The sequence below is a fragment of the Bubalus kerabau genome, chromosome 1 (assembly GCF_029407905.1).
Source record: "Bubalus kerabau isolate K-KA32 ecotype Philippines breed swamp buffalo chromosome 1, PCC_UOA_SB_1v2, whole genome shotgun sequence".
NCBI classification, from domain to species: Eukaryota; Metazoa; Chordata; class Mammalia; order Artiodactyla; family Bovidae; genus Bubalus; species Bubalus kerabau.
The window spans coordinates 116,117,355-116,131,774 of record NC_073624.1 but is presented as its reverse complement, the minus strand read 5'-3'; the positions used below and the strand labels follow the sequence as shown (position 1 = coordinate 116,131,774).

Genomic DNA, 14,420 nt, shown 5'->3' with positions numbered 1-14,420 from the left:
TTCTGACACAAGGGAGGTGTCATCTGCATATCTGAGGTTATTGATACTTCTTCAAGCAATCTTGATTCCAGCTTGTGCTTCATCCAGCCCAGCGTTTCTCATGATGTACTCTGCATAGAAGTTAAATAAGCAGGGTGATAATATATAGCTTTGACGTACTCCTTTCCCTATTTGGAACCAGTCTGTTGTTCCATGTCCAGTCTAACTGTTGCTTCCTGACCTGCATACAGGTTTCTCAAGAGGCAGGTCAGGTGGTCTTGTATTCCCATGTCTTTCAGAATTTCCCACAGTTTATTGTGATCCACACAGTCAAAGGCTTTGGAATAGTCAATAAAGGGGTGTCATGGGGATACTTAATTCAGTCTTCTAGTCAGAGGCAAATTCTAGTAACTCAAACACTTCTCATATCTCTGCTTACAAAGCAAAGGAAGAACAACTGTTCCCAGCTATAACATAGTGCCTTCCTCCACAGACACACCATAACACCAGAACCCCGGCCATAATTCCAGAGAACCTGGCTTTCTCTAGGGCAAGGATAGGAAGTCGGGAGAATTCGGCAATGCTGATCTTGTGTTCATACTGGTTTTAGAAAAGGCAGAGAAACCAGAGATTAAATTGTCAACATCTGCTGGATCGTCGAATAGCAAGAGAGTTACAGAAAAACATCTATTTCTGCTTTATTGACTATCTCAAAGCCTTTGACTGTGTGGATCACAATAAACTGTGGAAAATTCTGAAAGACATGGGAATACCAGACCACCTGACCTGCCTCTTGAGAAACCTGTATGCAGGTCAAGAAGCAACAGTTAGACTGGACATGGAACAACAGACTGGTTCCAAATAGGAAGAGGAGTACGTCAAGGCTGTATATTGTCACTCTGCTTATTTAACTTCTATGCAGAGTACATCATGAGAAACACTGGGCTGGATGAAGCACAAGCTGGAATCAAGATTGCCGGGAGAAATATCAAGAACCTCAGATATGCAGATGACACCACCCTTATGGCAGAAAGCGAAGAAAAACTAAAGAGCCTGTTGATGAAAGTGAAAGAGGAGAGTAAAAAAGTTGGCCTAAAGCTCAACATTCAGAAAACTAAGATCATGGCATCCAGTCCCATCACTTCATGGAAAATAGATGGGGAAACAGAGGAAACAGTGGCTGACTTTATTTTGGGGGCTCCAAAATCACTGCAGATGGTGATTGCAGCCATGAAATTAAAAGATGCTTGGAAGGAAAGTTATGACCAACCTAGATAGCATATTCAAAAGCAGAGACATTACTTTGCCAAGAAAGGTCCATCTAGTCAGGGCTATGGTTTTTCCAGTAGCCCTGTATGGATGTGAGAGTTGGACTATGAAGAAGTCTGAGCACCAAAGAATTGATGCTTTTTAACTGTGGTGTTGGAGAAGACTCTTGAGAGTCCCTTGGACAGCAAGGAGATCCAACTAGTCCATCCTAAAGGAGATCAGTCGTGGGTGTTCATTGGAAGGACTGATGTTTAAGCTGAAACTCCAATACTTTGGCCACCTGATGCAAAGGGCTGACTCATTTGAAAAGACCCTGATGCTGGGAAAGATTGAAGGCGGGAGAAGAAGGGGACGACAGAGGATGAGGTGGATGGATGGCATCACCGACTCAATGGACCTGAATTTAGGTGAACTCCGGGAGTTGGTGATGGACATAGAGGCCTGGCATGCTGCGGTCCATGGGGTGGCAAAGAGTCGGACATGATTGAGTGACTGAACTGAATTGAACTGATCTTGAAAAAGAATTTCTACTGCCCTATCAGAGATAGCAATGGCAGGGCAATAGGAAGACATGTGAATTTGAAGATAAATGGCATCAGTGACTTCACTGCTGGCTGTTGAAAGTATAATTCCATGCAGTAAAGTTGCTCTCATAAAATTGAATTCAGCAGTGCATTTATATTAGTACTATTAAATGTTTGGGTTTTCCTGGTGGCTTGGTGGTAGAGAATCCTCCTGCCAATGTAGGAGACATCAGTTTAATCCCTGGTCAGGAAAGTCCCCTGGAGAAGGAAATGGCAACCCATTCCAGTATTATTGCCTGGGAAATCCCATGGACAGAGTAGTTTGGTGGGCTACAGTCTGCTGCTGCTGCTGCTAAGTCACTGCAGTCGTGTCCGACTCTGTGAGACCCCATAGACGGCAGCCCACCAGGCTCCCCTGTCCCTGGGATTCTCAAGGCAAGAACACTGGAGTGGGTTGCCATTTCCTTCTCCGAGGCTACAGTCTACAGGGTGGCAAAAGAGTAAGACACGACTTAGCAATGAAACACATATAATCATCTATGTAGATTAAAAAATGCCTAATCTTTAAATTTAAGTTTCATACACTTTTATTTACTTTCTTCTCATACTTCAATTGATTATCATCCTAAAATACCACCTGCTCTGACAGTGGCAAAGAGGCATGGTTTAATTAGTGTTTAATTTTATAGCACAGTTTAATTGTATTTTCATAGTTTAATCCATTCTTTTATGGATTGTGCAGTAATGAAAAATTGTGACCGAATTTAAATATATATATATTTTATTATAAAAGTAATATATGCTTGTTGTGCAAATAGAAAAAGTCGAGAAATAAAAAGAAATCATCCTATTCTTTTTCTCCAATCCCACTTCCCGGAAGTTACACTGTTTGATATGTTTCATTCCAGGTGTTTAAGCATGTACAGTTGTTTCCCACAAATGAGCTTATGCCTGTACACACACACTCTTATACTTAGCTTTTTCCTAACAATCTGTCCATGTCATACAGATAGTTCATAGTTTGGATGTACTGTAATGCATCGGAGAAGGCAATGGCACCCCACTCCAGTACTCTTGCCTGGACAATTCCATGGATGGAGGAGCCTGGTGGGCTGCAGGCCATGGGGTCGCTAGAATCGGACATGACTGAGCGACTTCACTTTCACTTTTCACTTTCATGCATTGGAGAAGGAAATGGCAACTCCAGTGTTCTTGCCTGGAGAATCCCAGGGACGGCAGAGCCTGGTGGGCTGCCGTCTATGGGGTCGCACAGAGTCGGACACGACTGAAGAGACTTAGCAGCAGCAGCAGCAGCAAAGACATATGATGTGGAGCAGCTTTTCATAAGTATATTTGTCATCTGTATATCTTCTTGGGTAATGTGTCTATTCAGATCTGTGGCCTATTTTTAAATCATGTTATTTGTTTTCTTGTTGAATTTTAAGAGTTCTTTGTTTAATTTGGGTAATAGTCTTTTAACAGATGTGTCTTTTGCAAATATTTTATCCTAGTCTGATGCTGGTATTCTCATGTTTATGACGTTACTTTTCACAGAGCAGAAGTTTTTAAATTTTATTAAGTTTGGTTTATCCATTATTTCTTTAATGTATCATCGTTTGGTGGTGTATTTAAAAAGTCATCACCATAAGAAAGGTCATCTAAGTTTTCTCTGTGCTATCTTCTAGAAGTTTTTATAGTTTCCATTTAGATCTGTCATTCATTTTCAGTTAAATTTTGTGAAGAGGATAAGGTCTATGTCTAGATTCACTATTATTTTTGTGCACGCAGATGTCCAGTTGTTCCAGTACCATTTGTTGAAAACAGTATTTTTGCTCTGTCGTAATGCCTTTGGCTCATTTGTCAGATAAATCCACTATATACTTCTGGCTCTGTTTCTGGGCTTTCTGTTTTGTTCCATTGATCTACTTGTCTAGCCTTTCACCAATAACATTGTCTTGATTACTATAGCTTTATAGTTAGTCTTAAATTGGGTAGTGTCATTCTTGACCTTTGTACTTTTCTTTCAATGTTGTATTGACTATTTTATCTTTTGTCTATCCATATATACTTCAGAATCATTTTGTCAACATCCACAAAATAACTGATGCTGAAGCTGAAGCTCCAATACTTTGTCACCTGATCCAATGAGTCGACTCATTGGCAAAGATCCTGATGCTGGGAAAGAGTGAAGGCGGGGGAAAGGAGGGTGACAGAGGATAAGATGGTTGGATGGCATCACTGACTCAACAACATGAGTTTGAGCAAACTCTGGGAGATAGTAAAGTGCAAGGAAGCCTGGAGTGCTGCAGTCCATGGGGTGACAAAGAGTCGGATGCAACTTAGCGACTGAACATCAACGCAAATAACTTGCTGGGATTTCGATTGGGATTGCATTGGATTTATATATCAATTTGGGAAAAACAATATTGAGTCTTCCTACCTATGAGCATGAAATCTCTCTCCATTTATTTAGTTCTTTAATTTTGTTCTTCAGAGGGTTGCCATTTTCCTAACATAGGACTTGCACGTATTTGTTATGTTTATGCCTAGTTATTTCATGCTTGTTAACTGAATTGTGTTTTGAATTTTAAATTCTACTTGTTTCACTGCAGGTAGATAGGAAGGCAACTGATTTATGTGTATTAATCTTGTGTCCTGCAACCTTGTTATAATCTGTTATTAGCTCCAGGGGGTTTCTTTTTGTAAAATCTCTGACAATCATGCCATCTGCAAACAAAGTCAGTTTAATTTCTTCTTTCCCAGGCTGTACACATTTTAGTCCATTTTCTTGTTGTATGGAATTAGCAAGTATCTCCAATAGTGTTGCAAAGGAGCAATAAGAGGGAATATCTTTCCCTTATTTCTGATTTTAGTGTGAAAGCTTCTAGTTTCTCACCACTAAGTATGTTAGCTAAATCATACTTTTTTTTAGTTTTTAAAATCAAGTTGAGGAAGTTCTCCCTTTATTGCTAATTTACTGAGAGTTTTTATGATGAATGGGTATTGGATTTTGTCAAGTGCCTCTTCCTCATTTATTCATATGATCTTATTTCTCTTTTTTAGCCTTTTGATGTGATGGATTATGTTAACTGATTTCCATTGAATCACCTGAGTGGCTGGGATAATTCCAATTTGGTTGTAGGCCATACTTCCTTTTATATATTGTTGGATTCAATTTGCTAGTATTTTGTTTAGAATTTTGGCATTGGCATTCATGAGAGAAATTGCTCTGAATCCTTCTGTTCTTGTGTTAATAACATCTTTGTCTTATCCTGATATTAGAGTAATGCTAGTGAATTAGCACTAGAATGAGTTAGGAAGTATTCTTTCTGCTTCTGTCCTCTAAAAAAGATTGTAGAGAATCAGTGTAATTTTCTCCTTAAATGTTAAGTCAAGGTACACTTTTAAAGTACAGTTTGAAACCCTAAAGACTCCACCAGAAAATTACTAGAGCTAACCAATGAATATAGTAAAGTTGCAGGATATAAAAGCAACACACAGAAATCCTTTGCATTCCTATACACTAACAATGAGAAAATAGGAAGAGAAATTAAGGAAACAATTCCATTCACCATTGCAACGAAAAGAATAAAATACTTAGGAATATATCTACCTAAAGAAACAACCTATATATAGAAAACTATAAAACACTGGTGAAAGAAATCAAAGAGGACACTAATAGATGGAGAAATATACCATGGTCATGGATCAGAAGAATCAATATAGTGAAAATGAGTATACTACTCAAAGCAATCTATAGATTCAATGCAATCCCTATCAAGCTACCAATGGTATTTTTCAGAGAACTAGAACAAATAATTTCACAATTTGTATGGAAATACAAAAAACCTCAAATAGCCAAAGCAACCTTGAGAAAGAAGAATGGAACTGGAGGAATCAACCTGCCTGACTTCAGGCTCTACTACAAAGACACAGTCATCAAGACAGTACGGTACTGGCACAAAGACAGAAATATAGATCAATGGAACAAAATAGAAAGCCCAGAGATAAATCCACACACCTATGAACACCTTATCTTTGACAAAGGAGGCAAGAATATACAATGGAAAAAGGACAATCTCTTTAACAAGTGGTGCTGGGAAAACTGGTCAACCACTTGTAAAAGCATGAAACCAGAACACTTTCTAACACCATACACAAAAATAAACTCAAAATGGATTAAAGATCAAAACGTAAGACCAGAAACTATAAAACTCGTAGAGGAAAACATAGGCAAAACACTCTCCAACATAAACCACGGCAGGATCCTCTATGACCCACCTCCCAGAGTACTGGAAATAAAAGCAAAAATAAACAAATGGGACCTAATTAAAATTAAAAGCTTGTGCACAACAAAGGAAACTATAAGCAAGGTGAAAAGACAGCCTTCAGAATGGGAGAAAAGAATAGCAAGTGAAGCAATGGACAAAGAATTAATCTCAAAAATATACAAGCAACTCCTGCAGCTCAACTCCAGAAAAATAAATGACCCAATCAAAAAGTGGGCCAAAGAACTAAACAGACATTTCTCCAAAGAAGACATACAGATGGCTAACAAACACATGAAAAGATGCTCAACATCACTCATTATCAGAGAAATGCAAATCCAAACCACAATGAGGTACCATTTCACGCCAGTCAGAATGGCTGCTATCCAAAAGTCTACAAGCAATAAATGCTGGAGAGGGTGTGGAGAAAAGGGAATCCTCTTACACTGTTGGTGGGAATGCAAACTAGTACAGCCACTATGGAGAACAGTATGAAGATTCCTTAAAAAACTGGAAATAGAACTGCCACATGACCCAGCAATCCCACTGCTGGGCATACAAACCGAGGAAACCAGAATTGAAAGAGACACGTGTACCCCAATGTTCATCGCAGCACTGTTTTATAATACCCAGGACATGGAAGCAACCTAGATGTCCATCAGCAGACAAATGGATAAGAAAACTGTGGTACATATACACAATGTGATATTACTCAGCCATTAAAAAGAATACATTTGAATCAGTTCTAATAAGGTGGATGAAACTGGAGCCTATTATACAGAGTGAAGTAAGCCAGAATGAAAAACACTAATACAGTATACTAACACATATATATGGAATTTAGAAAGATAGTAATGATAATCTTGTATGCGAGACAGCAAAAGAGACACAGATGTATGAACAGTCTTTTGGACTCTGTGGGAGAGAGTAAGGGGGGGATGATGTGGGAGAATGGCATTGAAACATGTAAATTATCACATGTGAAACGAATCACCAGTCCAGGTTCGATGCATAAGACAGGGTGCTCGCGGCTGGTGCACTGGGACGACCCAGAAGGATGGGATGGGGAGAGGGGTTCAGGATGGGGAACACATGTACACCAATGGCGGATTCATGTCAATGTATGGCAAAACCAATACAATACTGTAAAGTTTAAAAAAAAAAAAGTACAGTTTGCATTTGGAAATTATGTGGTAGCTTATGGTGAAACAGCTTGAATCCTAAGCATGGTGTCTGGAATTATCACAATGGGGAAAGGAAATGCTGGGTCACATAGAAACCCACCCTTGCTTTGTTTCAGAGCACTCCTTTGATGATTTCTATTGATAAAACATTTACTGAAAACCTACTACATGACAGCAAGCATTGCTCTGGATGCTTGATAATTAATTAGTTAATTACATATGCACATTTATAGACATATATACATATACGTCGGAGAAGGCAATGGTAACCCACTCTAGTGTTCTTGCCTGGAGAATCCCAGGGATGGGGAGCCTGGTGGGCTGCCATCTATGGGGTCGCACAGAGTCAGACACGACTGAAGCGACTTAGCAGCAGCAGCAGCATATGTATGTGTGAATAAATAAGTATCCATTTGTTTAAAATTAAAATTCTTTGTTTTGACATAATTTCAGATCTTTGCTGTGGTAACTGAATATAGAATTGCTGCTGCTGCTGCTGCTAAGTCGCTTCAGTGGTATATGACTCTGTGTGACCCCACAGACGGCAGCCCACCAGGCTCCCCTGTTCCTGGGATTCTCCAGGCAAGAACACTGGAGTGGGTTGCCATTTCCTTCTCCAATGCATGAAAGTGAAAAGTGAAAGTGAAGTCGCTCAGTCGTGTCCGACCCTCAGCGACCCCATGGACTGCAGCCTTCCAGGCTCCTCCGTCCGTGGGATTTTCCAGGCAAGAGTCCTGGAGTGGGGTGCCATTGCCTTCTCCGACAGAATTGCTATATATGCTTTACCCAGATTCTTCAAACATTAACATTTATTATTTTCTCTTTGAGACTTTGTCATAACGTTCCATTATACAATACTTCAGCATAAATTTCCTAAAAACAAGAACATTCTTTCATATAATCATAAGGCAATGATTAAAATCAGGAAGGTGGATTGATACAAAAATACTGTCTACTATACAGATCGTATTCAAATTTTGCCGGTTGTTCCAATAGCAACATACATTGTCTGCTTTAGCAACATAAGATTCTGGGTCATATATTGCATTCAATTTTTATTTACCTCAGACTAATTCCCCACTCTTCCTTTGTCCTTCATGACAGTGACATTTTTAAGGAGTACAGGCCATATATTGTAGAATGTCCCTCACTTTGGGTTTGTCAGATGTTTCTGCTTCACGATTAGATTCAGGATATGACTTTTGGTAGGAATATCACGGAAGTGACATTGGCTTCTTCTCAGTGCATCATTTCAGGAGACACATAATACCATTTATCCCATGTCGTATTTTTAAAGTGCTTGGTTAGCATGTAGGATTTGTGACAGCACACAGAGAAATAGTTCTGGTATAGTCTGATCATCACAGTAAGTCAGACGTACATGTGTGTAGACATTTGTTCATTCTTCATATTTTCTTGGCTTACCATTTTGCTCCAGCCATTTCTGCTGGAGCCAACTATGGTTGGCCATGGTCTGTGCCAAGTGCTTGGGACATCTCTTGCTACTGCAGTAGGAATTCTGTGCTGCCGCCACCTGGGATGCCTACAGAAGCCCAGCCAGCTGTTTTAGCACAGGTACAGACTGGGAAGTGGAAGGAGTTGACACTGAACGGTAGAGCCAGAGAATCAACCATCAACTCCCCCATGTCAGACACTGCTGACAATTCTGAGGGACAATTTACACAGCTCTCCAAAGGCTCTCATCAGGACAAAGCTCCAGGTACCCAGAGTGACGACCAGCTCAAAACCTATGCTCGTACACAACAGAAAGACATGGAGGCTGGGGGGTGGGGTGGGGGAAGGGGAGGGTTGGACGCACTGAGAGAGTGGCACTGACATATATACGGTACCATGTGCAAAATCACAGGTAGAAAGTCAAGCACTTGCTTATGAACTAAAGATGGCCCTTGAACAGTGTGAAGACAATGGCAGTTATAAGACCTGTAGATTGACTTATTTTTGTTAAGGACTCAGGAAGACTTTCTTCCCAGGCGGCACAGTGGTAAAGAATCTGCCTGCCAGTGCAAGAGACTCAAGTCATGGGTTTGATCCCTGGGTTGGGAAGGTCCCCTGGAGAAGGAAATGGCAACCAGCTCTAGTATTCTTGCCTGGAAAATTCCATGGACAGAGGAGCCCAGCGGGCTACATGAGCACACATGCATGGCAGGGCATGAAGACTTAAAGAAACGATAGACTCATGTTACCAGCACTTAACTCCAGGCAGGCTAGGAAAATCAGAAAGCCTCCAAAGCAGTACTTAAAGGGATGCTTATTTTTTGTATCCACAAAACAAACTGTGCTGATAATCAGATCCAGGACTGAGTTGGAAGGTCACAGAGCTACACAGAAGACTGAATATACTGTCTTGACAAGTCTTCTATGCTAAAGGCAGGGTCCTAGAAGGGGAAAAAGCAGAATCCTGAGACTTCCAACAGTAGCATTTAGGTGAACAAGCCTGAGAAATTGTCAAAATGTCTTGTGAAATCTGTGTTGGTACAAGTAGCTTCCTCTGCTTTGCTTAAGAATAGCCTCCCTTTTCTGGAGACCCTACAGTAAACCTGTATGAAGCAACGGACACAGAAACAAAGAACTGTAAGACCTGGTTAATATTTATTTACCTGAAGGAATGGAGGAGTGAATCCTGAAAGTGCCAGACCAGGGAAGGCAAAGAAGGTCAGAAGAGAACTCACTGACATTGAAAACCATCTGGACGTGGCAGGACGTTTCATGACGTGGCAGGACACATGAGCTAAGTCTAATATATTGCTAGGATGGCTCCTTAGACCTTGGATAGGGTGAAGACCTATAGGAAATGAAGCATAGACTCTAGAAGTGCCTTGACTGCCTTGAGGAAGGTGTCCGAAGGCTCAGAGAGGTTAGAATGTAAGAAAAATTTATAATATTATACCTAAGAACACACCATCTGACTGTGTTCTCTGTAAGAGCCTGGTGGGTGCACCCATCTCCAAGGCGGTAAGAAAGTCACTGGTGAGGGTACCATTGACATCTCCAAGAAGCCCAGTGGCAGTTATCCATTACAGGTGACAGAGAAGAGATGCTGCTATGGGACTGGGTTCCTTAACATTATTTGGATTGATAGGAATCCAAAACAGTGGAGGCCAGATGGTAGCACTTAACCTACAGAAGGAAAGTGGACATAATTGTGATAATGGGCTGCAAGGCCAGAATGACAACCAGAATATCTTCATCCACAGAGCTCAGTAATAATGACTAATAGACCCTGCTGCTGCTGCTGCTAAGTCACTGCAGTCGTGTCCGACTCTGTGAGACCCCATAGATGGCAGCCCACCAGGCTCCGCCATCCCTGGGATTCTCCAGGCAAGAACACTGGAGTGGGTTGCCATTTCCTTCTCTAATGCAGGAAAGTGAAAAGTGAAAGTGAAGTTGCTAAGTCGTGTCTGACTCTTAGCGATCCCATGGACTGCAGCCTACCAGGCTCCTCCGTCCATGGGATTTTCCAGGCAAGAGTACTGGAGGGGGGTGCCATTGCCTTCTCCATAATAGACCATAGTGAGCCTCAAAGCAAGTTAAATGAGCATCCAGTAGGGTGTTACTTGATCTGTATGTGTAATCACAAAAAAAGTCAACAGCTGGTTAACATTTCCTACTGTTGCGGATCTTCCCAGCTCAGGAATGGAACCTGTGTCTCCTGCATTGGCAGGCAGATTCTCTACTGCTGAGCTGCCAAGGAAGCCCATATACTTACTGAGAATTATTTTAATTTTATTTTAACCTAGGATAAACTAGATGATTTCTCAAAGTCCTTTAAAGGTTAAAGTTATTAGTCAAGAACTAGAGTCATCATTTATCACAATCAGGATTTTTCTTTTTTTTCCAACCTGGGCTCCATGGACTATGCTGAGAAAGTCCTGAACTCTCTAATATTTATGCAAAATTGTGTGTATGTATGTTTGGAAATCTGTAGTTCCCACTGTCTTCTCATAATTGACTAATGGCAAGTATCCCAAAAGTTGAATTTGAGATCAATCTCAGGGGATGAAATTAGGAAAAAAGTCTTGCAATGAATGAGGTAACCAATTGTAGAAAGAACCCAAACTCACCACTGAGGGGTGGAGGTGTCAGGGAACTCTCAGGTTCAGAAATCTGAGAACAGTCTCCAGAACAGCGGTTCCCAATCTTTTTGGTGCCAGGGTCCAGTTTCGTGGAAGACACTTTTTCCACCAACCAGGGTCGGGGGGATGATTCAAACACATGACATTTATTGTGCCCTTTACTTCTATTACTGTATCAGCTCCACTTCAGATCATCAGGCATTAGATTAGAGACTGGGGACCCCTGCTCTAGTACCTGATTATATTAGCAGATCAAAAGCTGAGTGAGGATGGAGGAAAACTTTCAGCTGTGGGGGATTTTTGAAATGTCCAGATGGTCAGTTAAAACTGCACTACAGATTTTCTCCCTTAATACCTGTTTTAAAAAAAAAAAAAAGGTCTAGAAAATTCACCAATTTAGCAGTCAAAAAATGAAAGTGACATATCCTAAAGTTAAAAAGAGAGAGAGAAATAAAAAAAAAAGACAGGGACACAAAGGAGCATAATATTCTGAAACAAAGCAGAGAAGAATGAATGAGGTTACTTCTTAACTGTGCCCTTTCACCCACCTACCTAACTCAAGCTACATTGATAAAGATAGCAAATATCTGAGATTCACACTAATTGGCAGAGAAACCAACCTAGTTTGGTTTCGTGTTTCATTTTGTGACTTGTACATTACTAGAAATAGCTGCAAGAAAGTCTGGTGAGGTAGAGAAAGTGAACCATGGAGCTGAGGTTTACAATGAAAGTGAAAGTTCCAGGGCTTTAAGATGGGGAGACAGTCTGAAGTCTCAGGGCATTTCCTTATGGGAAAGAGATAAGAGATATGAGCTTGAATAAACTTTCAGCAAAGATAACATAACCCAGGTTTTCTCACACCGGCTGTATCTTGCCTCAACAGGGCTTTTGTCTCCACCACCATTTCCTCAAGGAAAGGAAAAGTAAACAGAAGAAGAAATACTCTGTCCTCAAACAGAAACTAGGAGTAGAAATGAAACTGGACTCAGATATGTAGGGAAGACAGTAAAGACGACAGGAACAGGATTCAAACCCAGGTGGTCTGACTGGCCTGGGAAATCTGGATAGAAGAACGTTTCCTAAATAATATAAATTAGCTGAACCAACTTTAGTTCAATTTCCAACTCTCAGTTTGATTCTTAGATATAAGTAAGTCAATGAGAGAGGAGCCCCTGGTTGCTGATCTAATACCTTGCAAGCGTGCATGCATGTGTGCTAAGTTTCTTTAGCTGTGTCTGACTCTTTGGTGACCCTATCTATGGACTGGAGCCCGTCAGGCTCCTCTGTCCATGGAATTCTCCAGGCAAGAATATTGGAGTGGGTTGCCATGCCCTCCTCAGAGGATCTTTGCTACCCAGGGATTGAACCTGCATCTCCTGCAGCTCCTGCATTGCAGGTGGATTATTTACTGCTGAGCCACCCTGGAAGCCTGATCTGATACCATAGGGGACGTAAACTAAGCAGGATACATCAGAGCAGTGGTGGGAGAGGAGCTTGGGGAAGAGGTCAGGGACAGCGCTGCCATGGCACATTATGAAAGCAGCCCGGTCACAGTCTAGGCCTGTAAGTTACCATACATCCAGACTGTCCTAGTGAAAGTCCTTGTGTGTGTGTGTGTGAGAGTTGTTCAGTTGCGTCCGATGCTTTGGGACCCCATGGACTGTAGCCCACCAGGCTCCTCTGACCATGGAATTCCCCAGGCAAGAATACTAGAGCGGATTGTCATTTCCTTCTCCAAGGGATCTCCCAGATCCAGGGATCAAACTCACACCTCCTGTGTTGCAGGCAGATTTTTTACCATCTGAGCCACCAGGGAAGCCCTCATATAAGTTTTCTCTTTTAATATCCTCCTGAACAGGAAACCTGGCAGGGGTCCAGCAGAGTGAATCAGAGCACTGAGCTAACTGGGACCTGGGACTCTCTCTCAGACTGCTTGCATTTGTACCTGGACAAAAGTCTCCTCGAGCAGCAGAATACAGAGAAACCATAAGGGACTAAAATTAACTACACGTGCAGCTAGGGCAATTGTCAAAAATAAGACACAAACAGGCCATAAGCCAACTGCCATTTTGGTGGTGTGGGGAGCAGAGTATTTCGTATCATCCCTATACACAGTACCACCAAGGGGGTGAGCAGACCACCTAAATCCCCTGTCCCCCAGCCCATCCCACCAATCAGCCCAACACTTATTACATTTAAGAAACCAGCCTGACCTCCTGGGAGAGCAAGCAAGGGCACTTGTTACTTGAATTCACTTCCTCCTGATGTGGGTCCCAATAAAGCTTTGCCTGAGGCCTGGCCTCTTATCAATTTCTATTGATTAAAGGGTCCAAGGACTCTGGTCAGTAACTGCACCTCATCCCCAAGTTAAACACATGTCAAATTCCACATACTCCCTTTAGTTCTCTAATTCGATCTTATCTACACTAAATGGGACAAGATGAAAACTGAATTGTTGTAGCAAGAATTATTTCTGTCCATGTTAAAATGTGTCTGAAAGCAGTCTGGAGCCCCAAAAGCAGAACCCTAATTCTCTTTAACTCTGCATAATAGGTGTAGGAGTCAGAACCAAAATTCTTGGTTTGGGCCAGGACCAAAACAATGAAAATCAGCTCAGACCAAAATGAGAAAAAGCAACTGTGCAGGGAGAACAGGCACTGATAAAACCTGCCACAAAGTTAACAGAGATACTATTTTTACCCCCAACCATGCAGCGTCTGTAAAATGCCATATTTACCCGGCTCTGAGAGATACTTTTCTCTTGCCAATGATGCCCAGACACACTTTGCTTTTTTCTTTTATTACTAGACTACCCAATTACTGAGCCGCCCTCTCCCACTGACAGCATCCAATCCCCGGTTACCCCTCTTTCCCAAATCCCGCCTCAGAAACAGCGTCCAATCCAGAAACGATCCCCGCTCACCCAGACCTTACAGACCTCCTCTGGCGGGAACCTAAACCTCACAGAAGATGCTTTCTCCTACCTTTCTGAGCGGTATCCAAGCTTCCTCTGGAGTGCCCTCCCTCCTGATTACAAATAAATCTGATACTGTCGGATTGCAGGCTTCTTCCTGATTTGGCTTTAACACAAAACAGGTTAGT

At 41.6% G+C, this 14,420-nt stretch overlaps 1 protein-coding gene across 7 annotated transcripts in view; it reads right to left on the bottom strand.

Annotated features, from left to right (window-relative positions):
* Window positions 1-14,420, bottom strand: part of LOC129656632 (uncharacterized) — a 165,175-nt gene that overhangs the window by 149,700 nt on the left and 1,055 nt on the right. For all 7 annotated transcript variants that reach the window (XR_008716456.1, XR_008716451.1, XR_008716445.1 and 4 more), the window contains exon 2: window positions 14,303-14,398. Coding sequence is in view for 2 of the 7 variants with exons in the window: in XM_055587376.1 (XP_055443351.1) it covers window positions 14,303-14,398 (96 nt within the window). In the remaining 5 variants the exon portion in view is untranslated. The remainder of the gene's footprint in view (window positions 1-14,302; window positions 14,399-14,420) is intronic.